This window comes from Camelina sativa, chromosome 2 (assembly GCF_000633955.1).
Source record: "Camelina sativa cultivar DH55 chromosome 2, Cs, whole genome shotgun sequence".
In the NCBI taxonomy this organism is placed as follows: domain Eukaryota; kingdom Viridiplantae; phylum Streptophyta; class Magnoliopsida; order Brassicales; family Brassicaceae; genus Camelina; species Camelina sativa.
In genome coordinates this window covers 8,858,697-8,882,503 of record NC_025686.1, presented here as the reverse complement: position 1 = coordinate 8,882,503, position 23,807 = coordinate 8,858,697, and the positions used below count along the sequence as shown (strand labels likewise).

At 35.7% G+C, this 23,807-nt stretch overlaps 5 protein-coding genes and 1 non-coding gene across 16 annotated transcripts; 3 read left to right on the top strand and 3 right to left on the bottom strand.

Moving 5' to 3' along the window:
* On the bottom strand, window positions 1,632-4,350 carry LOC104720561 (plant UBX domain-containing protein 10-like). Its single transcript, XM_010438453.2, has 4 exons — window positions 3,383-4,350; window positions 2,741-2,911; window positions 2,445-2,648; window positions 1,632-2,051 (listed from the first exon to the last, which is right to left on the bottom strand). Exons 1-4 carry the CDS (start codon window positions 4,259-4,261, stop codon window positions 1,824-1,826), a joined length of 1,482 nt encoding a protein of 493 aa, XP_010436755.1. The 5' UTR covers window positions 4,262-4,350; the 3' UTR covers window positions 1,632-1,823.
* LOC104720552 (BTB/POZ domain-containing protein At3g05675-like) lies at window positions 4,538-6,225 on the top strand. Its single transcript, XM_010438445.1, has 2 exons — window positions 4,538-4,604; window positions 4,961-6,225. Exon 2 carries the CDS (start codon window positions 4,988-4,990, stop codon window positions 5,837-5,839), a length of 852 nt encoding a protein of 283 aa, XP_010436747.1. The 5' UTR covers window positions 4,538-4,604; window positions 4,961-4,987; the 3' UTR covers window positions 5,840-6,225.
* Window positions 7,563-8,218, bottom strand: LOC109128317. The gene has a single exon (XM_019234459.1). It carries the CDS (start codon window positions 8,089-8,091, stop codon window positions 7,846-7,848), a length of 246 nt encoding a protein of 81 aa, XP_019090004.1. The 5' UTR covers window positions 8,092-8,218; the 3' UTR covers window positions 7,563-7,845.
* Window positions 8,297-8,367, top strand: TRNAG-CCC. The gene has a single exon. It is a non-coding gene; the product is annotated as a tRNA-Gly (tRNA).
* LOC104720505 lies at window positions 15,318-21,724 on the top strand. 10 transcript variants are annotated; one of them, XR_756738.2, is made up of 7 exons: window positions 15,319-15,877; window positions 16,014-16,076; window positions 16,175-16,193; window positions 16,289-16,355; window positions 16,486-16,617; window positions 16,978-17,100; window positions 17,185-17,409. XR_756738.2 is itself a non-coding variant. In XM_010438404.2 (7 exons), exons 1-6 carry the CDS (start codon window positions 15,857-15,859, stop codon window positions 17,077-17,079), a joined length of 399 nt encoding a protein of 132 aa, XP_010436706.1. In that variant the 5' UTR covers window positions 15,319-15,856; the 3' UTR covers window positions 17,080-17,100; window positions 21,638-21,724. The 10 variants fall into 10 exon arrangements, 6 of the variants coding, with proteins under 6 accessions (XP_010436721.1, XP_010436706.1, XP_010436699.1 ...); XM_010438404.2 differs by lacking the exon at window positions 17,185-17,409 and adding an exon at window positions 21,638-21,724 and having other exon boundaries at window positions 16,491-16,617; XM_010438397.2 differs by having other exon boundaries at window positions 16,491-16,617.
* On the bottom strand, window positions 21,595-23,236 carry LOC104720542 (UDP-glucose:glycoprotein glucosyltransferase-like). Of its 2 annotated transcripts, XM_010438434.1 has the most exons (4): window positions 22,963-23,236; window positions 22,203-22,340; window positions 21,838-21,975; window positions 21,595-21,737 (listed from the first exon to the last, which is right to left on the bottom strand). In XM_010438434.1, the coding sequence occupies exons 1-4, from the start codon at window positions 22,963-22,965 to the stop codon at window positions 21,690-21,692; spliced, it is 327 nt and encodes a 108-aa protein (XP_010436736.1). In that variant the 5' UTR covers window positions 22,966-23,236; the 3' UTR covers window positions 21,595-21,689. The 2 variants fall into 2 exon arrangements, 1 of the variants encoding a protein (XP_010436736.1); XR_756739.2 differs by having other exon boundaries at window positions 21,595-21,975; window positions 22,968-23,234.

The window sequence follows — 23,807 nt, the reverse complement described above, 5'->3', positions numbered from 1 at the left end:
TAAAAGTTACAAAAGAACAAAAAAAAAAAAATTTACATGCAATTCACGAGATTCTAACTATATTAAATATGGAGTGAGAATCCAAAGCAAAATAGAGAATCTTTTCTGGGATTTTAGTATGACCCATTTCTCATATTGTCACGTAGACAGATCGAATACCTTTCATGTCCTTTTCTTAATTACTGCTTTTAGTTTATTTGTCAAAGAGACAAAGACTCAAAAGCAATCTTCTTAAACCGGAGTGGTCAAGTTTTGTGTGAATTTGGAGTGGTCAGGAAAAAAATGTGTTTAGGTGTAGAACCATAACCACTTGATCAACATGTACATGGCAACATCATTTGGTTACCAACTAAATCTAATAGACTTTTTATCTTTGTTACATCTTTTCTTTTCTTTTATTGGACCAAATCTTTGTTACATCTTTCTTATTCTTTTTTCTTTTCTTCCGGAAAGAAGCATTGTTACATCCATGTTGTTTCTTCCAGCTTGGGGTTCCCTTTTTCTGGACCAAATCTTTGTTACATCTTGCATAAATGGTTCATGGCTTTCTTTACAGGGGACATCCAACTTTATGTCTTCTTCGCCAATGTCTCCCTTAGCAAGAATATATAAAGCCATCTGATCTATTTGTAAACTCATCTTTCAAGCACTTGCTTATGCTTTGTTGCGAAAAAAGGGAACTCTCAGCGTCATTCATCGATCTTCAAACCAGCCACTCTTACTGTTAAGGAAATACATTATTTATCTTTTTAGTTTTTGGTAAAAGGTTAAATTCTATTCTAATTTTCAGTTTTGTGATAGCCGTTACAGAGAAAACAAAGAAAGGCAGAAAAACCAAATTCTACAACTACAAGATCTACGAATACAAGAGAAAACACAACTAACTACGAATACAAGAGAAAACACAACTAACTAGGAATTCGAAAGCATCAGCGAAAGACCCGAAGAAGAAACACCAATTCTTATTATTTATCTTCTTATCTCCAACATCTAATATGAGATCTGGAATGACATAATAGATAGTTTCATTTGCTTAAGGGTGACACTAGCTACCATGTGAAGAATCTGGGATCGCATGTGATTTAAAAGTTTCAATTCTGTTTACATACCATAATATTTTGACTTTATCTATTTTCTTCAACAGTTGTTGTAAACGTGGTGGTTTAGGTTTACAGAATTTTTACATGGACGTGTAGTTGATAAAGTCGGAGGATGCTAAGAGAATGGAGCATCGGACGTGGACGTGGCTGACATAGTGACATTTATATGTTAACAGCAAAAACAAAGTCGATCTTCACATTTTTGGGGATTAGAAGCTGGACCGGGATGGTGAAGAGTTAAAAACGGTACTGATGTTGTCAGTTGTCACAATCGATAGTTGTACAAATTTGGAGAGTGGAGTTCAATCTGACGATTTGGATCCTATATTTGTGTCGGCGACACATTTACAAATTTTATGTACAACAAAGCGTGACTAGTTTGTTTTTTCTTTCCGTATCACACAATTTGTTTGAAACAAGAGTAAACATAGTAGATATACCTAAAACATGTTGTTGTATATATATATATACACATCTTATATTGTATGAATTGAAGTAGTTAAAAATATGGAATTCTCACAACTATATAAATAGCATCATAATAAATAATTATTTCTGCATTATGATGCAACTTCTGAATATATGTGTGTATATATTATATGTAATATCTCTCCGGTCCAATGTATCATTCAAAGCAACAAACTAAATATCTCAATAGAGAATAACCTTAAAAATTAACGAGAGGGCTAAAAGGAAAATGAAAAACAGAAGAATCAGCAATTTTTAGTTGATCTCGATGAAGAGACTTGCCTGAGGATGCAGACCTGCGTCTTTCAGTGACATTGACTCTTTGTCTCTTCCATACACTGTCCTTGGGAAGTTAGTGATTAAGCTGTACTCTTCTGTGTTTAAGACTCCAAGTGAATCAACATAGTCGTACAATGTCTGGATCTTGGTTTCGCTTTCAAACCTCCTTCCTTTCCTTTCTCCATTCGGGAACCGTACCAAAACCTACACATTTCCGGACAAACAAAAGGGTTCAGGAATAGAATAAATCAGACCAATTTCATATATTCTCATAGCCCTAAGTCAAAATAACGCAAGCGTTTCATCAAGTATAGAACCTAATCTTCAAAGAGGCCCTAAGTATTGGGAACCGTACTTAAAACCTAAACTTCAGGTCATAGGGTAGATAAATCCGTAAATCAGACTGTAGCGTATATTCTCATTGCCCCAAGTCAAAAGGCAAATTTGCAGACGTGTGATCAGAGAGAACCAACTAAAGAGGCCACCAAGTTCTATATCTCTCACAAATGAACAATTGATGTTTTTTTTTTGCATAGACTACGAAAATGTGTGAGAAAAGAATAAGTAATAAATGCCCAAAGAAGAAGGAGAACTTACTTGTGTAACATCAGGGCCTTTCTCAGGTTCATCTCCAAGAGCAAGTGCTTTCTCTTGTCTCATTCTCACTCTAGCAGCTTCTCTCTCTGCAGTTTCACGTTCTGCTCTCTCCCGAGCCTCTTCTTCTTCTTTGAGTTTCTTTGCTGCCTCAGCAGCTTCCCTCTCTAAACGCTCTGCCTCTTCCTGTCTCTGTCGCTCCCTTGCCTATTAGCAGAATGGAAAATGCCACAAATTTAGAACAACAGACTAATAATCATAACATCTCCAGGTGGGCCTAAAAAAAATGGGACACATACTTGATCGGCTTCAAGAGCGGCCTGGTAAGCAGCATCTTGTTCCTCTCTCAGACGAACATTGGTTCTTCTTTCCTCCGCCTCAACCCTAGCAGTTACAAGAGTAGGTGAACTATCTTCTACAACTCTCTGGAGTATAGAAAGCATTTCTTCTGGAGATTTTGGTCCCTCAACCTGTCACAAGCAAACAGAACAACGAACACAATATACTTAAGAACTATGTCTCCTGCCACACAACAAATTAACTAATTCATAAAAGCTGGAGCGAATTTTACACCAAATAGAAGACATGACGGGTCACACATGAAAGCAGAATCAAACAACTATCTATACCACTAAACTCATAAAAGCATAGGAGCAAAATTTACATTAAACGTAAGACGTGTCAGGTCACAGATGAAAGCAGAATCAAACAACTATCTGTCCCCTCTTTACTACTTATCACTTCAACAACAAGACAGTAATTGGATTCAGTTCCAATGCAGTTCCCTAAGAGAGCTAATAATTTACTTACCGGATTCATAACCAAGTCTACTCTAAAGTTGATGAATCGCCACTTCGATCACATTCTTCTAGCTATAAGCTAATAATACCAATGAAGAGCAATTTAAGAATGACCACACAATCTATGACTGTTTTTTATACCTGTTGAAGAAGAGCAATTCTCTGGTTAGCGGCAGGCATAACCACAGCGCAAAACGGGAACCTCGATGCCTTCAAGCTATTACTCATCTTAAATCCTTCACTAGATCGAATACTACCACCCCAAGAAACAAAATTCTCATTCACAAACGCTACAACCGCTTCACTACAAAGCGTCCCATCACAAAACACAGGCGTATCAGGATGATCAGGAGAATGCAAGTAAACAAACAAGAGCTTAAACGAGGTCCTAGACCGCTGAAGCGCATCCATAAACCCTTCGGATACAAAATCAATCTTAAAAGCATTGTTACTCCCAAAATCTCTATCAAACAAAGCAACAAACTCCATCGCTTCACGAGCAGCAGAAGAAACCGAAACAAGCCTAGCCGACGATGAATCAGACGCACCACCGCCTCTCCCTGATCTAAACCCTAACAAACCAAACGAATACGATAAAACACCACCAGCAGCCCAAATCCCTAACCCGATCGCTCCAGAAACTAACCCTAAGCTACCGGAAACAATCGAAATCGGCAAAGTAATAATCCTCCACGCAACTCCAGGACCTCGATTACCTCCTCCGTCTCCGTCACCACCATCACGCATCATAACAAGCTCTGTATCGTCAACGATCCCGCGAGGTTGTTGATGAAAATCACCAGGAGTCGTCATAGAGTCGTCAGGAAACACGGAGGCATCATCGCGATCATGGAAGGCGGAAGACGAAGCGCCACCGCGATGATCAGAAGTAGACGTGAAGGTGGAGATAGCGAGTTCTAGGTCCCAATCATGAGCTTGAAGGATCTCAGTGCACAAATCAGGATCTTGAAGACCTGTAACCATTTGGAAGTAAGTTAATTTGTCGACTGTATCAGCCATTCTCACACGAAAACCCCCACACACGCTTTTGGATCGTCTCTTCTTCTTCTCTCACTTTCTCTCTTATCTCTCTAGAATCTAGAAAATTGTGTTCTCTTTAGTACAAAAATTGGTTGATCTATTCAATGACGATGGGATAGACTGTAAATTACAGAAACACCCTTCTACTACACGACGTCGTTTAAGTATAAACCAAATTCGAACCGGTTTAGTTAAACCAGTCTTGGTTAAAGTTTCAATCTTTCTTCTTCGTTTAATTCAAAGCTTTGTTCTTTGTATAAGTATAATCCTCCATTGTTGTTTGTTTAACTTAGAAGGAAGAATTTTCATTTTGGGGATAAAGGTGAATTCTTTGATTTGTCACCTTAAATCTCTTTTCTCTGTTTTATTTGTGTTTTAATTTACTCTGTATTAATGTGATTAGATTTGATAAAAACAGAGCTAATCAATGCTATGTACAGATATACTATTTAGGGTTCTTCATTTTTGCTTTCAAATTTTGGGTGTTTGATGTGTAGAGCAAGATATTTGATTTGTTACGGATATGGTAATTGTGTTTCTTGTTGGTTTGTTGTTTCAGTGATTTAGAGCTGTTGATTATAGAAAAGTTTAAGCCTTTGAATTCGATTTAGGATGATTGATTATACTTATATATATATATATATATATATCTCTCTGTTTCTTGATTCGAATTCGCAGTTAAACATCGAAAACATCGAAAAACAAATGCAAGAAGCTGCCATTGATGCATCTCTTGATACCAAGAATGTCTTCTCGTCAGCTCTACGTTTCGCTATGTCCATTGATACACTAAAGAACTCTCCTGAGCTTGTTGATGAGCTCAAAACCTCAGCTCAAGAACAAGTGGAGTTCATGTTATCCGAAGACGAAGAGGTACGGTTACTGATTTCTGAAGAGGAAGTGAAATCGGTTGTAAGATTAGGCATCTCCAATGTTATATCGACGTTGTTGGATAGGTTATCATCCTTGCTTATCTTTCTTCCTGAATGTCCTGAGTTTGGTTTGCTTAAGACACTCTATGATATCGAGTGGCTATGCAAAGTGTTGCCGAGGATGGAGTTGATGAAAGATCTTGTCTTTAAGTGGGCTGATGTATCGAGTGAGATTCTTATGATTGCTCAGAACTGTAAGTTAGATTCTCAGATATTGGGTGTGAAAGTGAAGCTAGTTGAGGTTACAGGGAAGATTTTAGAAGCGGTTGGTTATGGGATCGTGATTGTTCCTTCTAAAAGCCGGACTTGTCTTTTAAAGATATGGTTGCCGTTTATAAGGAGACTAAAGACTTTGGTTGATGCAGAGGGATCTGAGTCTGAATACAGAATGGATGAAGATCTTTGCGAATTCATAGAAGGATCGATGGTGTCTTTGGTTTTGACATTGCCTTCGAATGACCAAGCAGAGGTTTTTGGGGAATGGATGCGAGGGATTGGGCTGGAAGGTGTGAAGTTTCCGGATTTGAGTGAAGCTTTTGAGGTTTGGTGTTATAGAAGTAAGTCTGCAAAGAGAAGGTTGTTGGAAAAATGTGATAGACTTGCTGGTGAAAATCTGGATCGTTGAAGGTAATATAACAATTTCGTTCGGGAAACTGGAAATGCAGAGCATGTAAGTGATCAGTTCGAAGTTCCAAGCTTTTCTACTCCCTCAAGCTGTTCTGTGTATTTCCAAAGGTGGAATGAAGATGGATAGTAGCTTTGTTCAATTCACAATGCCTTGAGACTGGATCTCAAGCATGGTAGCCCGATAATTTCAAGCGTATACTGAGAGGAGGAAATCAAGTGACCTGAATCTTTATGTATCTCACATTTGTAATCTTGTTTCATCTTCCTTGAATACCTTGCTGCTTCATTGTAATTCTGGATTGTATTAGAAGTGACAGAAAGCTTCTGATTCTTGTAACTTTGAGCTTGATTTAAGATATAAACTGTGTGGTATGGTTAAGCTAATATGTAAACAACTTTGGAAGGTTGACAAAACCGTTGTTTATAAATATAAGATGAATGAGTTTCTAAGCGATTGAGAAAGATTAAGAAGATTAAGCATTGTACATTTTTCTTATTGCTTTGATTTGAACATTATTATAATTTCCATCCAATCCGACAAAAGTAAATCAACATTGTAATGATATAAACCCAAACGAGGTTAGGAAGGAGAAGAGCATAAGTATGGACCCAAAAAAAGATTTTTTTTTTGCAGAAGAAAACATGATTTATGCTTTACCAATAAATAAACTACAGGAAGCTGAATGAAAAATTGGATACTTCTTTTTCAAAGCAAGCACCTCCTTGCACATGCTTGTACTTTGTTGAGAACACAAAAAGAGAATAACTTATCAACCCCCTTAATATCAGGTTTTCTTCAACACAACCTCAAAGCTCACAAAGATAAATTGAGCTCATTGGTAAGCTATATGACAGAATCATACATTAACACAAAACACTTTCAGAAACTTTTAGATGATCATCATCCCAAAAATGCAGCTTCACTAAAACTTGTCACGTAGAGAGAGAGAGCTAGAGGAGGGAAATCACAAGAAGAAAACCTAATGTTGTCCTCAGAGTCAATCAATTGTGTTTCAACATAGCAACTTTAAATTGTTCTAGCTTTTGAAACCGTCATGCTAATTTTTTTTGGACACAACCCAACCTCAAAGAGAAAGCTCAAGAAAGAAAGCTCATTGGTAACTAATATGACAAACCACTTTCACAAATCACTTTCAGAAACTTTTATTTTGCCAAAACCTATAAGATGATCATCATATCTCAAAAATGCAGCTTCACTAAAACTTGTCACGTAGAAGAAAACCTAATGTGGTCCTCAGAGTCATTAACTGTGCTTCAACATAGCAACTTCAAATTGCTTTAGCAATTGGAACGATGAGTGTAAAATCTCATTGCAACTCATCATAGGACTAAACAAGCAAGAATCCACCTATGTGAACCCATCTACGTACCCTACATTGCAATACGAAAAACTTCTCAAAAAACAATGAAATTGAAAAACAAACTTCATTCTTTATATCTAAACGTTGACGTTAGATCCAATGTAAGGACTAAGGATTGTGATAGAGTCATATATACTCCAAAAAGTAATCAAAGGAACAAATGTCAATCCTTACAAACATATGACCTAGATCCAAAGACAAGAAGAAGAAACAAGCGACAATCAATCAAACAAGCTTATGATTAATCACACAATCAGATCATCAACCAAGTTTGAATCTTTGTACCTCTGGTTCTTAACAATGAAAAATCTACAAAATCAATCCAAAAAAAACATCAAATTCAAAAGCAAAGCATATATATAAAATAAACTTCACAAATCACAACCAAATCCGTATCAAACACGGGTCAGGGTTTACACATAAACATATGAAGGGAGAGAGTAACACAATCAAACACCAAATCTGGCATATACAATCAAAAGTTCTGATCTTTTTCATAGTATCATACATCGGAGACACATTTCTACAAGACCCACATCACCGATTGATAGAAACCCCCCAAAAATAAGAATAAAAAAGGATTACCGAAGGAAGGAAGAGTCAAGAAGGAGAGAGAGAGAGGCTAAACGATGTCGTCTGGGTGAGTAGCGGCGGAGAGAGCAAGGGGACGGTTGTGAGATTCTTCCCCTTCGTCGTCATCATCAGAGGTAGAAAGATTAACGCAGGAGCAACGCTCTAGGGAAGCGAAGAAGGCGGAAATGACGGTGGTGCTGACCCAGCTCGCGGCTTGATCGAGTTTTTCAAGGGAAGCCGTGCTTAGATTCGAGGCGGCGGAGGCGGTGGAATTGATGCTGCTGCTGTTATCCATGGCTGGCTTTCTCTCTCGATTCGATTGGGAATCTCAAAAAGATCAAAGATCGTGTTTTGGTGAAGGGATTTTGAATCGCACGAGGAAACGAATTTGGGGATTTTTTTTGTTTTTGACGATGCGCGTGTCGTGTGTAGAATATGTATTTGCGATTGAGATGTAACCTGCGAATAAGTATATATAATTGGATATATAAAACAAAAAAGCGCATCTGGTGTAGTGGTATCATAGTACCCTCCCACGGTATTGACCAGGGTTCGATTCCCTGGATGCGCAATTTTGTTTTTATTCTTTTTTAATAATATATCTTAACAAAAAAAATATTAGAGCAAATCCAATGGGAGGTTATTATTTTGAGACTCTTATTATTTTTTAACATAAACTGTGTACTTTTTTAAAATAAGAACTTTTAGAAAGTTAATTAAAATTACCTCCTCCAATGGTAAAACTCTAACTGGGGTTCTTATTTTTGAAATAATTATATTTTTAAAATAAAAAAATTTAAATAGAACATCTATATTAATATTTTTGAAGTACATTTTAGTTTATGCCCTTTAAGTTTTACTTATTTAATTTTTTTTTACAACATTAACCCCTAAAACAATTACATAAAAACTTTGCAGAGAAACTCAAATACTAAACTTTCTTAAATTGACCAACATTTGTTACATTTATTGCCATAAAGTCTTAACAACATCTATAGATTCCGATTTTTCTAAAAACAACTCTACTCATTAAAGTTTTAACCCATTAAATCTCCAAAACTATTTTTATGGATGCTAGAATCTCTCAAATTTAAATGATATACAACAGATTTTCCATAACAAAAGTTTATAATCTCCTTAATGTTATGAAAGTAGAGTTTAGGGATAAAGCTCTTGTGTTTCTTATTGATAATTCCCAAGGATTACATGCATATATATAGTAGATTACATAAACCGACCTAAGACCTAATGGCCGAGTAAGGCTTCGGCTAATGGGCCGAAGCTATATGGACTGAGTATGGCCGATGGGCCGAGACCCCATGGCTTAGTATATGGGCCGGTCTAGTGAGTCCACTAAGTGTTTTACAACACTCCCCCTTGGACGAACGACCGTACCAATGTTGGATGGGATCGCTGCAATGTGCTTAGGGGATGCTGCCTCATTAAAACCTTACCAGGAAAACCCATTGGGACAAAACCTTGGTGAAGGAAAAAGAGTACAGCACACATTGCTCCCCCTGTTCCAAACATCACTCCAAGTCCCTAAGTCTCCGCATTCCAATCTGGTGTGCGAGCTTCTTGAACGTTGTTGTCGGTAATGATTTAGTGAAGAGGTCGGCTGAATTCTCACTTGACTGAACTTGCACAATAAGAACTTCTCCGGCCTTCTGTAGATCATGTGTATGGAAGAACTTTGGCAGTATGTGCTTCGTCCGATCTCCCTTGATGTAACCTTCCTTGAGCTGTGCGATGCATGCTGTGTTATCCTCATAGATTACTGTTGCTTCTTTGCTGTCCTCCAATCCACTGTCCGTCCGTATATGCTGAGTCATGGACCGCAACCAAACACATTCACGGCCAGCCTCGTGCATTGCTAGTATCTCTGCGTGATTTGATGATGTTGCTACAAGTGTTTGCTTCATAGAACGCCAAGAGATTGCTGTACCACCGTGTGTAAATACATAACCTGTTTGTGATTTTCCATTGTGTGGATCGGAGAGATAACCTGCATCAGCAAAACCAACTAAACCATCTTTGTTATAGTTAGTGTAATAAAGACCATAATCTGTCGTACCCTGTAGGTATCGCAGAACGTGTTTTATACCATTCCAGTGCCTTATGGTCGGACAAGAACTATATCTTGCTAGGAGGTTCACGGCAAAACTTATGTCCGGCCTAGTGTGACTAGCCAAGAACATTAACGCTCCTATAGCACTGAGGTAAGGCACTTCAGGTCCGAGAAACTCTTCATCGGCCTTCCTAGGAGCAAATGGATCCTTATCCACTTGTGTGCTTCTCACAACCATAGGGCTAGTCAATGGGTGAGCCTGCTCCATATTAAACCTCTTGAGTACCTTTTCTGTATATGCCTTTTGATGCACAAGGATGCCATTGTTTATGTACTCAAGCTGCAACCCCAAACAGAACCTTGTCTTGCATAGGTCTTTCATCTCAAACTCTTTCTTGAGATACTCTACTGTTTGGGCGATTTCCCCAGAGGTTCCTAGGATGTTCAAATCATCCACATAAACTGCTATTATCACAAATCCTTTGTTTGCAAACTTCTTAATGAATATACATGGACTGATAGGGTCGTTCCGATAGCCTTTCTTTGCCAAAAATTCGCTTAATCGGTTATACCACATTCGACCACTCTGTTTCAGTCCATAAAGCGATTTGTCTAGCCTTATGCAGTACTGTTCTCGAGAACCACTCTTATCTTTGAGTTCTATTCCCTCTGGTAATCTCATATAGATTTCGTTATCCAGTGGACCATATAAGTAAGCAGTTACAACATCCATTAACCGCAAATCCAGTTTTTCCTTTACAGCCAGACTTATTAGATATCTAAAAGCCGTTGCATCCATCACAGGGGAGTATGTCTCCTCATAATCTATGCCTGGTCTTTGAGAGAATCCTTGTGCTTCAAGCCGTGCCTTGTATCTCACGATTTCATTCTTCTCATTTCTCTTTCTTACAAAGACCCACTTATGTCCAACTGGTTTAACCTCATGTGTTATCCGTGTGATCGGACCAAACACCTTTCTCTTCTTCAAAGAGTTTAGCTCCACATCAATAGCTTCTTGCCATTTAGGCCATTCTCTGCTTTGAGTGCACTCTAGTATAGATGTGGGCTCTAGATCCTCATTTAGTTCAAGTGATACCTTGTATGCGAAAATATCATAGACGTCGATATCCTTACGGTTCCAAGTAATCCCAGACATGATATAATTGATCGATATCTCATCGTTATCAATATTCTCAGGACCTAGAGGTTCAGCGTCCTGAACCCCATCCAATACCTTATCATTTGCCGCGGCCATGTCTGTACTCTCGGTAATTCCCTTAGCCTCGGTCTGACATGCACCTCTTTTACTCTTCCGAGGATTCTTATCTTTGGAACCTAATGGTCTACCCCGTTTCAAACGTGGCGTAGACTCTGTAGCAACTTGATTATTGTGTTCCCTCTGAACATCAATACGTACTGGTGCATTACAAGCTGGTATGTACGATTTTGTCACTCTCTTTGGGTCAGCAAAGGAATCTGGCAATTGATTAGCTAGCTGCTGAAGATGTATAATCTTCTGAACCTCTGCATCACATGCTAGAGTTCGAGGATCTTGCCAATTTAAGGATGTTTGATTCCATGTCAATTCCTTTACCAGCTTGTTGGTCTCACCACCCACTACAGGGAATTCGGACTCAATAAATTGACAATCCGCGTATCTGGCCTTGAACAGGTCTCCTGTCAGTGGCTCGAGATACTTTATGATGGTGGGAGACTCATATCCAACATATATTCCCATCCTCCTCTGAGGTCCCATCTTAGTTCTCTGTGGTGGAGCAATCGGTACATAAACGGCACAACCGAATGTCTTGAGATGGGATATGTCTGGCTCATGACCCGTTAATAGTTGGGATGGTGAATACTTATGTTCACTAGATGGCCTGATGCGTATGAGCTCTGCTGCATGCAATACTGCGTGTCCCCAAGCCGACACAGGGAGCTTCGACCTCATTAACAATGGGCGAGCTATTATTTGTATTCGTTTAATGAAGGACTCAGCCAGTCCGTTTTGTGTATGGACATGTGCCACAGGATGTTCCACACTCACCCCCATGGACATACAATAATCATTAAACGCTTGGGATGTGAATTCACCAGCATTATCTAGACGTATAGTCTTAAGTGGAAAGTCTGGAAAGTGTGCTCTCAGCCTTATAATCTGAGCCAACATCTTTGCAAAGGCGAGATTTCTTGTGGATAACAAGCAAACATGCGACCATCTGGTTGATGCATCTATCATCACCATAAAATATCTAAACGACCCACTAAATGGGTGTATTGGTCCGCAAATATCTCCCTGAATTCTTTCCAGAAAGTTTAAAGTCTCTCTTGTGACTTTTACTGGTGAAGGCCTTATGATAAGTTTCCCTTGTGCGCATGCTACACACGTGAGATGTTTAGGGATAACTTTCCTTGCACTTAGGTTGTGCCCATTCGAACTCTTAATCAGTTTACGCATCATGTTCGAACCCGGATGGCCCAGCCGGTCATGCCATAGAGTGAACTCCTCATTGAACATTCTTTGCTTTGCCAAGTTAGCCTCTATCATATTTATCTTAGCATGGTATAAACCAGAGGATAGTGCAGGTATAGTCTCTAGGATTTTCCTTTGTCCTTTTACATTCTCTGTAATGTATAGGAATTCTCTTGTCCCTTCACCCTTGGTTTCCACATGATAACCATTTAATCTTATATCTTTAAAGCTCAACAAATTTCTCTTGGAGCTGGGTGAATATAAGGCATCACTTAATTCAATGTGTGTTCTCTTAGGCAACAACACGTGAGCCTGGCCGTAGCCCTCTATAAGGTTTACTATACCCGCAATTGTACTAACATTGGCACTTTTCAAGATGAGGTTTATAAAATATCTTTTATCTCTTAAGATAGTGTGGCTGGATCCACTATCCACCACTAGTTCACTCATATCCTCAGCCATTTCTATAAAACAACATTTGTGTTTTAACTTAATAAGGTAAATAATTTATAAAATAAAATAAATCCTTGAATTTAAACCAAATAAATTATCCAATACATAGAAATCAATCAAAGCATAAATTTAAACCAAATAAAAACCGAAAATTCATTCATTCTCTTTAAGGAGGTCGGAAGTCTCTAAGGAGTCATCATTCTCATGACCTTCATCATCGAGATGCACCATGTTTTGATCTCTGAAAGCCATTCAAACATACCCACATATGTCTTGAAGTTCCTTTCACGAATTTGCTGCTGCTGCAGTTCATCATCAGTGTGAAAGGTTGAGAGTGTCTTCTCTATCAAGTCCTCTTCAGTAACCTCAATACCACATATCTTTAAATTCGTTGCTATCTTAAATAGCTCTAAGTGGTATTCATACAAGGAGTCAAAATCATCGATCCTTATTGTTTCCCAATCCTCTTGAGCCTTTGGGAGTACAATCTCTTTGTACCCAAATCTGTTTTTCAACGCTGTCCAAAGTTCAAGAGGATCATCAACATGGAGGTACTGCAGCTTGAGGTTTTCATCCATATGGCGGCGCATATAGAAGTGCGCCGTAGCCTTGCTCCTTTCGGAACACTCATTCTCACTCTCTATGCATCTGAAGAGGTCTCTTGCTTTCAGGTTAATCTCGGTGTCTAATGCCCATTGCAAGTAGTTATCACCGGACCTTTTCAGGCTAGCATACTCTAAGCTCTTAAGCCTTGCCATCTGCATACAACAGAAACAGACATCCGAATATTAGCATGCGATATTTGAGATCGAACCATGCACTCAATCAATAGGACATGCGATATTTGAGATCGAACCATGCCTTAGGCCATGCGATATTTTAGATCGAACCATGCCTTTCCATATTTGGTTTTAGGTTTAAATTCATGCATGCAAGACAACAAAAGCAAATAGTCTAAGCATGCAACAATTCTAGATAGGATTTCCTTTTCCTTAAGTTTCCTTTTTACTCTAGGATTTAATATCTTAATATTTGGATAATTGCTAAATTAATTTAGGAACTTATCCTAAATCTTTTAATTCCGAAAATATTTGATTTCAAGCTTATGGAAATTTAACAAAATTTCTTCTCTATCGGATTCAACCCTAGAACATGATTCTAGTTCATGCAATCGATCTTAAACAACCTTAAACAAAATTTTCGATTTCTATATGCATGATCAATCCAAGTTTTAATTCTCCTAGAACAGTTAGATCAAATCCTATCTTATGATCCTAACAACATCAATTCTAGGTTCTTATGCAACATGAACAATCAAGCAATTTTAAACAAATTAAATCAACCAAATTCGGATTTTAAGCTTGATGTAATATAGTGCAATTCTCAATCAATCTAACAGCCCTAACAATCTGATTTTAAGTTTTAAGATTTAGGGAAATTTAAGGTTTGTTAGATTGTATAATTGGATGTTTTAGGGTTCCATAGTTTTAAGTTCAAGTTCGATCATAGGGTTTTGAGGAGGTTCAAACTTTTGTTTACCTTAACACCTTAGGGTTCTGACTGGATAGGATCTGGGAGCTAAAGACCTCAGATATCACGAACCACGAACCTCGAACAGCTTCCCACGAACTTGAGCTCCTTGCCGCGAACTCGATCTGCTTCCCGCGAACTACTCCTTGCGCGCGAACTCACCCCCGAACCAAGTAACCGTGTAAACCTCGATAGGGTTTTGAGAAAACTTGATCTCGAGCTAAGGATGCTCGAGTATCAATCAGAAAGAACTTCGAGATCAAGAGATTCCTGAAGAAGGAGAAAGAACAAGAGGCGGTTTTAGGGTGTTTAGGGAAGAAGGATCGGCGGCTGCCTATTAGGGTTTTAGGGTTAGAGACTCGTGCTGATAACGTGTTATGAAAGTAGAGTTTAGGGATAAAGCTCTTGTGTTTCTTATTGATAATTCCCAAGGATTACATGCATATATATAGTAGATTACATAAACCGACCTAAGACCTAATGGCCGAGTAAGGCTTTGGCTAATGGGCCGAAGCTATATGGACTGAGTATGGCCGATGGGCCGAGACCCCATGGCTTAGTATATGGGCCGGTCTAGTGAGTCCACTAAGTGTTTTACAACACTTAATTATATTAACATTAATAAATTTCCTAAACCGAAAATCCAATTATAAAATGTCACATTAAATATGTTGAAAATCCAATGGGAGGTTATTAATTTGAGACTCTTATTATTATTATTATTATTATTATTATTATTATTATTATTATTATTATTATTATTTTTATTATTATTATTATTATTATTATTATTAGGGAAATTACCTAGAATATTACATAAAAGTAGGTTTATTACTATACTAACACGTTGAGATTGTTGACTTTCTAGAATAACAAATAAAAGTTTGCAAATTACTTCTAAACCAGAGTTATGTATTTTATTACGGTTTATGCCATTTACATTTGAAACTGTCTTTGATTTTTAAGAGTAAAGAATACAAAAATCTTGAAGGATCCATTCCTAATTTTTTTTGGATTCTTTTAAATTTGGGTTGGCAAAAGAATATGAGATTGATTCCTTCTAATTTGATTCATCTTTTTCGACAATTATTCTCTGAGCTCACTGTTCACTTTCTCTCTCAAAAACAAATTTGTAGATCTAGTTTTTATTTGGCGTGAATTTCGTTTTCTTATGGTTGATTGTTACTGTTTTCTTATGGTTGATCGTTTTCTTCTTAAGTTGCTCTTATTTTTATTTTTATTTTTTTGGTTTAGATCCACCGGCAAAATCACTGAAAAAAAAAAAAAAAAGCTTCTATTTGTTATTCTCTCAATTGTTTCTATTTTTCATTTCTCTTCTTTCTTCTTCTTCTTCTTCTTCTTCTTCATCAGCTCTTTGATTTTTTTGAATCTTGATCTGTGAGGAAAGACTCTTTGAATCTCTCTATCTCTCTGCTCAAGACGTGAATTTGAGGCAAACCCATTACGAATGGATCAACTCCTTCTACTTCATTGGCTATCACAAGACCAGCGTCCTCAGCTGCTGATCAGGGTTTGATGATTCTCCAATCTCCAAAAGTAAGAGACCCACACAACATAAACGCAATATATCAGAGCTTTCATTGGAAGCTATTTCTCCGTTAAAAATGAAAAAAGGAGATGTGAGTTTCAATCAGAAAGTTGTCCCCAATCTAAATGGTGTGGTAATGCGCAGGTAGGGTTCTACAGGAGATCCAAAACTATAAAGGGTAAACGCATGCCTTCGTCATGTAAAGAGGTACCAATCTTCTTGAACAAAAGAGAGTGTTTTGATTTTATGGGGTAAAAAAAACCACTGATTACTACTCTCTTGTTTGCTTTTGTTTAATCTGACAGAAAGACCAAGTGAAAGAAGGTCAAATTCTGTGCTACATTGAACAACTCGGTGGCCAATTCCAAGTCTTCTTCGTGTAATGATTTTTTATTTTCTCGTTTACTCATATGGAACAGAGCCTGTAGGATACAATGATGCTCTCATCTCGATCCTTCCCTCTTTCCCTGGGATTAAGAAGCTTCAGTAAAAACCAAAATTCGAGCTGGTTTTTTAGTTATGATGATACTGTGCCTTGTGTATGCTTTTTTAGACAAATAAATTTCATTCATAATTTGTGTTCTGTTTTTCTTTTGCTTGTATGGCTCCTCGGAAGAGAAGAAAAAAATGGTCATCTGAGGAGGATGAGGAGCTCATTGCTGCTGTGAAGCGACATGGTGAAGGCAGCTGGGCCCTTATTGCTAAGGAAGAATTTGAAGGAGAGCGAACACCCTCACAACTCTCACAGGTTTTAATTTCACTGGGCTGATCTTGTTTCCTCGTTTTCCTCATATCTTTGAATTATCTCTTCAAGAACATTATGCCATCTTTCCTGTTTATTGCTTTGTGTCACATGCACGGTCTTTCTTTGCCATCACACGCAGAGAGCTATTTTCGTAGTCACAGAATTATGGTAAAGGAATTTGAGCTTCATTGTAGTGTCTCTCTAATTTCGCTGTAACTAAAATGAGTTTGAACTATGATTTAGAGTGTGTAGCGACTTGACATGAGGGGTGATGGTCTGTAACTAATATCATTCTTAATATTTCTTTTTGACCATGCCATATTTGTATTTTGGATTCATCTGAAGTTAGGATTTTTGTTGCAGGTTCGTAGGATTTTTGTTGCAGGTTCGTGTAGCTCTTCAAGTTTTTGTCAATTTAAGACCGATAACAGTGAGTATCTCTCATTAGCAGATCACTGCTTATGATCATCTGGGAGTTTACTGGAGGTCAGTAATTAGTGTTTACACAGAAATATAATTTTGTTCTTGAACATGTTTATAATTTCTCCATTTGTTGTGATTATCAAACAGGTCTCTCTCTCTCTCTCTCTCTCTCTCTCTCTCTCTCTCTCTCTCTATCATCTTCTTCTTCTTCTTCTTCAGTTGCTTCCAATTTAAAGTCTTCCTTATACTATAAAGAGTGTTTTATGTGAAAACGATAGTATGTATTAGAAAGTGATTAATTCTTGTATTGTTGATTAAACATAGTTCTTTAATAGTTCAATATGTAAAGAAATTCGTATAAACCTTAATTATCATTTTCATATTTTAAATATAAATGCAAATCTAAATATATATTTAATTGTACCTAGTTGAACTGAGTATTATATATTTATGTTATCTAAATATTACCCTCTATAGTTAAAATGTAATTTTGTGTGGTTATTGTTCATTACCTCTCGAAAATATAATAAATAAATAAACAATTACGAATTACATAGGTTGTTCTAGTAACATCTATTACTTTTTCTAGTAACATCTCTTACTTGTTCCATTTCCGGTGAACAACAACGACAATATTAGCTAGGGTTGTAGAAGAAGATATGTTGAAGATGACTACAAAATTACAATAATATCGTTCATTAAAACGGATTTATGGACACTAAGCAAAAAAACGTTATGTATGTACACTAATCTCAAGAACGTTATGTACGTATGCGTTCATATGTACGTACACGTTTATATGTACGTACACGTTCGATTTTAGGTTTAATGAACCCGAAATTACCAGAATATCCTCGTCTTCTACCTCTAACATACGACTGAAAACCCTAATTTTCCCTGCCTCACTTTATTTTTTCACGACTTATGTCTATTTTTTTGGTTTCACTTGTGGGTTTTTTACTCAACTATTATAGATTTTCATCTCAACATCTGATTTCTAAATTAAAAACCTATAAAAAGTGAGTTATATAGATTTTCGAACAGATATCTAGCTCTTCCATGGATGAACCCAGAGGAAAGATTAACGAAACAGAGTAGGAAAAAGACGTTTGCTCCGGCCGACAAACAGAATACGATTGATGAATCTGCTACAAACGTTATTACATGAACACCATAGATCGGAAGAACAGCAAACGTGTTTAGATCTATCTCCAATAAGTCTATCGCAACGCTAGACTGTCTTTGACAGCTCAAACAAATTCGTGTTATTCTGGTAAGACTTTACAGCTGTCAAAAATGCTTACTAAATCTACCACGGACAAGAAACCTACCATCACACTCCGAAAACTATTTCAAAAAAACAAACAAGTATACCAAAAATATCTGAAACGAGAGAAGGCTGTCGAATAAATCTGTCGCAACAGGCCATTAGTCTATCATAAATATCTTTTGGGTCATATTGACTGTTGAAGGTGTACGTTAGATATTTTTGGTACACTTAGTTTTTGATACACATATACGTCCACCGATAAGTGTACCAACACTACAACTAAGTGTACCATCTACGTCGACGGCAAAGTGTACCAGCACTACAACTAAGTGTACCAAAAATATCTGACGTACACCTTTAATCAGTCCACGTGTATAAATCTACCATCAAAGGATCGGTAGACTTAGTCCCAACTTCCAATGTTTTTTTTGTTTTTCTAATGGCATTAGCCGTAATTACGTTTTTTCCCAACACTAGTTTCAGGGATAGTATAGGTACAATGTGTTAGTCTAGTAATTACAAACAATTGTATGTTACTTTTGTAATAAGGAAGCTTTTATGCAATATTCTAGTAACTCACCCTTATTATTATTATTATTATTATTATTATTATTATTATTATTTTTCAACCAAACATTAATTAGAATAGAACTCCACGGTTGGTAGCCCAAATCGGTGGGAAAGTGTTTACAAAAGAAGATGCTAAAATAAGAGATCTAGACGACCGTGCAAGACAATCCGCTTTCAGATTTGAGGAATGGGAAATCTTCGAGAAGGAAAATAGTGGAAAGGCCGCCCTCAGAATGGTACTTCAAGACTCTTATTATTTTTTAACATAAATTGTGTACTTTTTTAAAATAAGAACTTTTAGAAATTTAATTAAAATTATCTTCTCCAATGGTAAAACTCTAACTGGGGTTCTTATTTTTGAAATAATTATATTTTCAAAATAAAAAAAATTTAAATAGAACATCTATATTAATATTTTTGAAGTACATTTTAGTTTTTGCCCTTTAACTTTTACTTATTTAATTTTTTTTACAACATTAACCCCTAAAACAATTCCATAAAAACTTTGCAGAGAAACTCAAATACTAAACTTTCTTAAATTGACCAACATTTGTTACATTTATTGCCATAAAGTCTTAACAACATCTATAGATTCCGATTTTTCCAAAAACAACTCTACCCATAAAGTTTTAACCCATTAAATCTCCAAAACTATTTTTATGGATGCTAGAATCTCTCAAATTTAAATGATATACAACAGATTTTCCATAACAAAAGTTTATAATCTCCTTAATTATATTAACATTAATAAATTTCCTAAACCGAAAATCCAATTATAAAATGTCACATTAAATATGTTGAAAACCCCCATATAATTTGATTTATTTTTTATTTTTTGATGAATTACCAAAAATATTAAAATTATGTTAATTATCATAAACTATATACTCCCTCTGTATCACAAAGAATGATGTTTTAGAATTTTCACATAAATTAAGAAAAACATTTAAAGTTTAGATATAAATGCATTATTTATTTATAATAACATTTCTTATAACTATTAACCAATAGTAGTTCACCAAATTTTAATATTTTCATTTAATGGTTCTTGAAATTTACAATTTTTTAGCATTAATTGATAAAAATCAATCTTTATGATACAAGAAAAAATCCTAGAAAATCATCTATTATGATACAGAGGGAGTATATTGACATGGAAAAATTATAAACTATAAAAATATGCTAATTTGGTAAAACAATTAACATAATTAAACTTGATAAAGAAAGCTTATTTTGATTATATTTTTTTACGCAAAAACTTATTTTGATTTTGGTGAGACGGGTTAGCGTTAATCCCATATAGGGAGTTAAGTGGAATTGTTTTTTTTTAAAAACACTTTTAGATGTGTAGGAGATAAATATATTACTAGACTATACATATACCACACGGGTTAAAACCTTGAAAACACTACAAAAATCCTATGCTTTGAATACTTATATCAAACTAGTATTATACCCGGTGCTATGCACCGAAATTATATTATATTATTTTAATTGCATTACAAATTTTACAAAATAAACAAATGTAGGAAATTTTTATTTTATGGTTAACAAACCCAAATTACAATTACATGGCACACATTAACTAATTTTATAATATGTCACGAATAGAGTTATAGTACACAAAGATTAGTGATAGCAAAAGAAAAATCTTAAAGATGCCATAAATTGTTGACTTAGTAATTATGCTATTAAGGTAGAGAAGATAAATTAGAGATAAGAAGATATAAAACTTACTTTTTGTTTGGTTGTAACATAGAAACAATTTTACCTGCACTACAAAAGAGGAAAATGTTCCTTACCCAAAACATAGTGTAATTGAAAATCATTTGGCAGCAAATCTTTGGAATTGATGTTCTACTTTCACAAACGCCTCAAAGGTGAAGATAAGTTGTTCTACTTTCACAAACGCCTCAAAGATGAAGATCTTAATTTCCTCTGACTTTCTTAAAAATGGCTTTTCTCTCTAGTTTTTAGTGATAATTGGAGAAGGATCAATGAAAAAATAAAAAAAATGGAATAGAGAACTCATAACTGATATTGGAGATGAAGAGAGATTAAAAAAAGTTAGTGAGAATGGTTTTCTTTCTACCATAAAACGTAAAAAGAAAACTGACACTTTTTTATATCAATTAACTTTGTTTTTCTTAATTAACTTTCTGTTTAATTTTGATAAACTTGCCCACATGTTAGTATTTAATTGATCAACTAACTTATATTTAGTTGAATAATTATGTAATTTGTTTTGTTTTTCTTTCCTTACCACGATTTTACTTTTTTTTTTTTGGAAAATAATTTGTTTTCACCTTAACTGGATTTTAGGAATTTGTTTCAATTATGTAATTTTGCTTTTTTGCTTTTTTTTCTCCCCGATCTTTTTTTTTTGTTTTATGATAGTTTGTAAAAATAATTTTTTTACTGATGTGTCAAAGAATTATTGTTTGAGTGACTTGTGCTTTATAATATAAAGGATACCTGTAAAATTTTATATTTTTAAAATTAATAAAACAATAATAAAATAACAAATAAATACAATATAACTTTAAAATTTTTAAAATTAAAAATATGGTCTCGCGGTGTACGGCGGATTAAATCCTTTTAATTAGTTTAAATGTCTAAACATTTCAGATTTTATAAAAATGGAAAATCATTGCATTTGACATCATCTGAAGCTGGAACTGTCATAACTCATAACTCATAAAGATATATTTTGGGTATGGACAGAAGCTGTTGACTATATAAATTTGTTGTTACTTTCAGGTGAACGCAAGTAGTTAACATCATTCAACATAGATTCCCCTTTCCTAGTAGTCTAGTAGATGAAGCCATTGACAGGTTTGTTCTTTCCTCCACTAATAATCTACAAACAATGCAATTACGAGAGGCATACACTTCTTAGAATTAGTAATAAACACACACATAAGCATATTGCAAGATATGCTGCAAGTGAAATTCCATACATGTGGATTATAACGGGGAAGACCACTTTCCGAAAGCAATTTGTCCAAAACATTAGTATGGGATTCTATCTGGCCGTAATAAACTTGTTCTTGTATCTTAGGAAACTCATCATTCATGGCATTTAAAAGAGTTTCTTCCTGGAAAGACAAGGGTAGCTTCATGAACCAATTTTCAATAAACTTAAGAAAATCACAGCCGTAGAATATTAAAAGCTCTTACTATGCAGATGTGAAAGTTGATGCAGATTAAAAAGTCAAAAAATGGTTTGCATGTATGACTATAATATTGAACCAGGCACATATGCTTGCAATAAGCTACCAAAATCTGAGAATCTCAACAAATTAAAAGAGATGCACAAAAGTACCTCAACATAATCAAAGACAATGCCATTCATCAAAAAGGAACACTTCAATTTCGCCAGACCCAGCTTAAATACAAACATTGATCTTGCTTCAGATGCTTCCTTCAAAGTGTGCTCTTGTTGCAGTTTCAGCAATATATCCTGAGGGGGTGATTTAAGACAAGAACAATACTTAAAATTAGAACCAAACAAGACTTAAAAAATCAGAACAAGACACCAAACAAGGACCAAACAAGACTTAAAATCATAACAAGACTTAAAACCAGAACCAAACAAGACATTAAAAACAAGACTTAAAACTAGAACAATACTTAAAATCATAACCAAACAAGACTTAAAACCAGAACAAGACACCAAACAAGGAGCAAACAAGACGTAAAATCAGAACCAAACAAGACTTAAAAACAGAAAGTATATGTCAAAATCTACATAGTTGATCCTTTGCCTTACATATAATCTAATAGAAGAATAAAATTGTAATGTTTTCAATACTAGGTTTATCAATTCATGATTAAACTCAGACCATAAACACATGATATCTAATAGCCCACACTCAGACAAAATGTATGAATCAAACAATGGACAAACAATCTATGCCTAAAATCGTCTTCAATCATGCCTAATTTCATTAAACCTAATTACAATCATGCCTAGGGACAGAGACAAACAGATTTTCAAGAACCCTAATTTCCGAAATTCAAAGAATCCTAATTTCTAAACTCTCACTAAACAAGAATTCAAATAATGAGAAAGAGGAAATTACCATACCAAAGATTTTGGTTAATCAAAATCTCCAATTTGGTGCCGGTAACGCTCCGATTTGGTGAAGAAGACAACGCTTTCAATGAGCAAATCGTCGATTAACTCGTCCATTGAGACTCAGCCTCCGTGAAGATGATGATATAACAGTCCAATAACCTCGGTGGAGACTCGTTCTCCTCCGATTTGTCGTTCCGATTTCATTCAAAAATCGGTTCTGTTTTGTCGTTCAGAGAGTGTCGTGAACGAGAGAGAGAAGAGGAAGAGAAAAGAAATTTGTTTTTATATTAAACCTACATCCAACCAAATAGCGACACGTAGAGAATAAGAGTTGCCCCTTAGAGCAAGTCCATTGGAGGATTTAGCAGGGACTCTTATATTTTTGAGACAAAAAATAAATCAAAACTCATCAAAAACACAAGAGTTGCCTCTTAGTAAGCTTTGTAATCGACTCTTGTGTGGTACGTGTAGCCATCTGATTGGTTTATTTATGATATAAAAACAATGTTTTTTTCTTTTTTTCTTTCTGTTTTTTCTCCCCATCTCTTTCGCGACTGTTCCTTCACTTCCCAAAAGCCGTGGGATTTGCGATTAACAATCTCCGTTCTTTGCACTTTTTGATTAAACAATATTCAGTCGGGGTGATGATTAAGCAATCAGAACAACACATCAAAGGTATTTTCATGTTTCTATTTGTTTGAATTTTTGTTTTATAACAGATTTAGAAATAAGGGTTTCGGATTTTCGAAAATTAGGGTTCTTCAATATCTCTTTTTATTTGTGTTCGTAGGCATGATTTTAATTAGGATTAACGAAATTAGCCATGAATGAAGAGGAATTTAGGCATGA

Excerpts from the sequence above, each read along its gene's own strand:
- LOC104720561 (XM_010438453.2), bottom strand. The coding sequence starts at position 4,261 with ATGGCTGATACAGTCGACAAATTAACTTACTTCCAAATGGTTACAGGT. Across the intron at positions 2,912-3,382 it reads GAATTGCTCTTCTTCAACAG|GTTGAGGGACCAAAATCTCC; the intron begins GTATAAAAAACA and ends TGCTTGTGACAG. Across the intron at positions 2,052-2,444 it reads AAGGCCCTGATGTTACACAA|GTTTTGGTACGGTTCCCGAA; the intron begins GTAAGTTCTCCT and ends GGAAATGTGTAG.
- LOC104720552 (XM_010438445.1), top strand. The coding sequence starts at position 4,988 with ATGCAAGAAGCTGCCATTGATGCATCTCTTGATACCAAGAATGTCTTC.
- LOC109128317 (XM_019234459.1), bottom strand. The coding sequence starts at position 8,091 with ATGGATAACAGCAGCAGCATCAATTCCACCGCCTCCGCCGCCTCGAAT.
- LOC104720542 (XM_010438434.1), bottom strand. Across the intron at positions 21,976-22,202 it reads TTGTCTTTGATTATGTTGAG|GAAGAAACTCTTTTAAATGC; the intron begins GTACTTTTGTGC and ends TTGTCTTTCCAG. Across the intron at positions 21,738-21,837 it reads TTCCCCGTTATAATCCACAT|ATTATTAGTGGAGGAAAGAA; the intron begins GTATGGAATTTC and ends CATTGTTTGTAG.
- LOC104720505 (XM_010438404.2), top strand. The coding sequence starts at position 15,857 with ATGATTCTCCAATCTCCAAAA. Across the intron at positions 16,356-16,490 it reads CCTGGGATTAAGAAGCTTCA|AAAAAAATGGTCATCTGAGG; the intron begins GTAAAAACCAAA and ends TCGGAAGAGAAG. Across the intron at positions 16,618-16,977 it reads CACCCTCACAACTCTCACAG|GTTCGTAGGATTTTTGTTGC; the intron begins GTTTTAATTTCA and ends TTTTTGTTGCAG.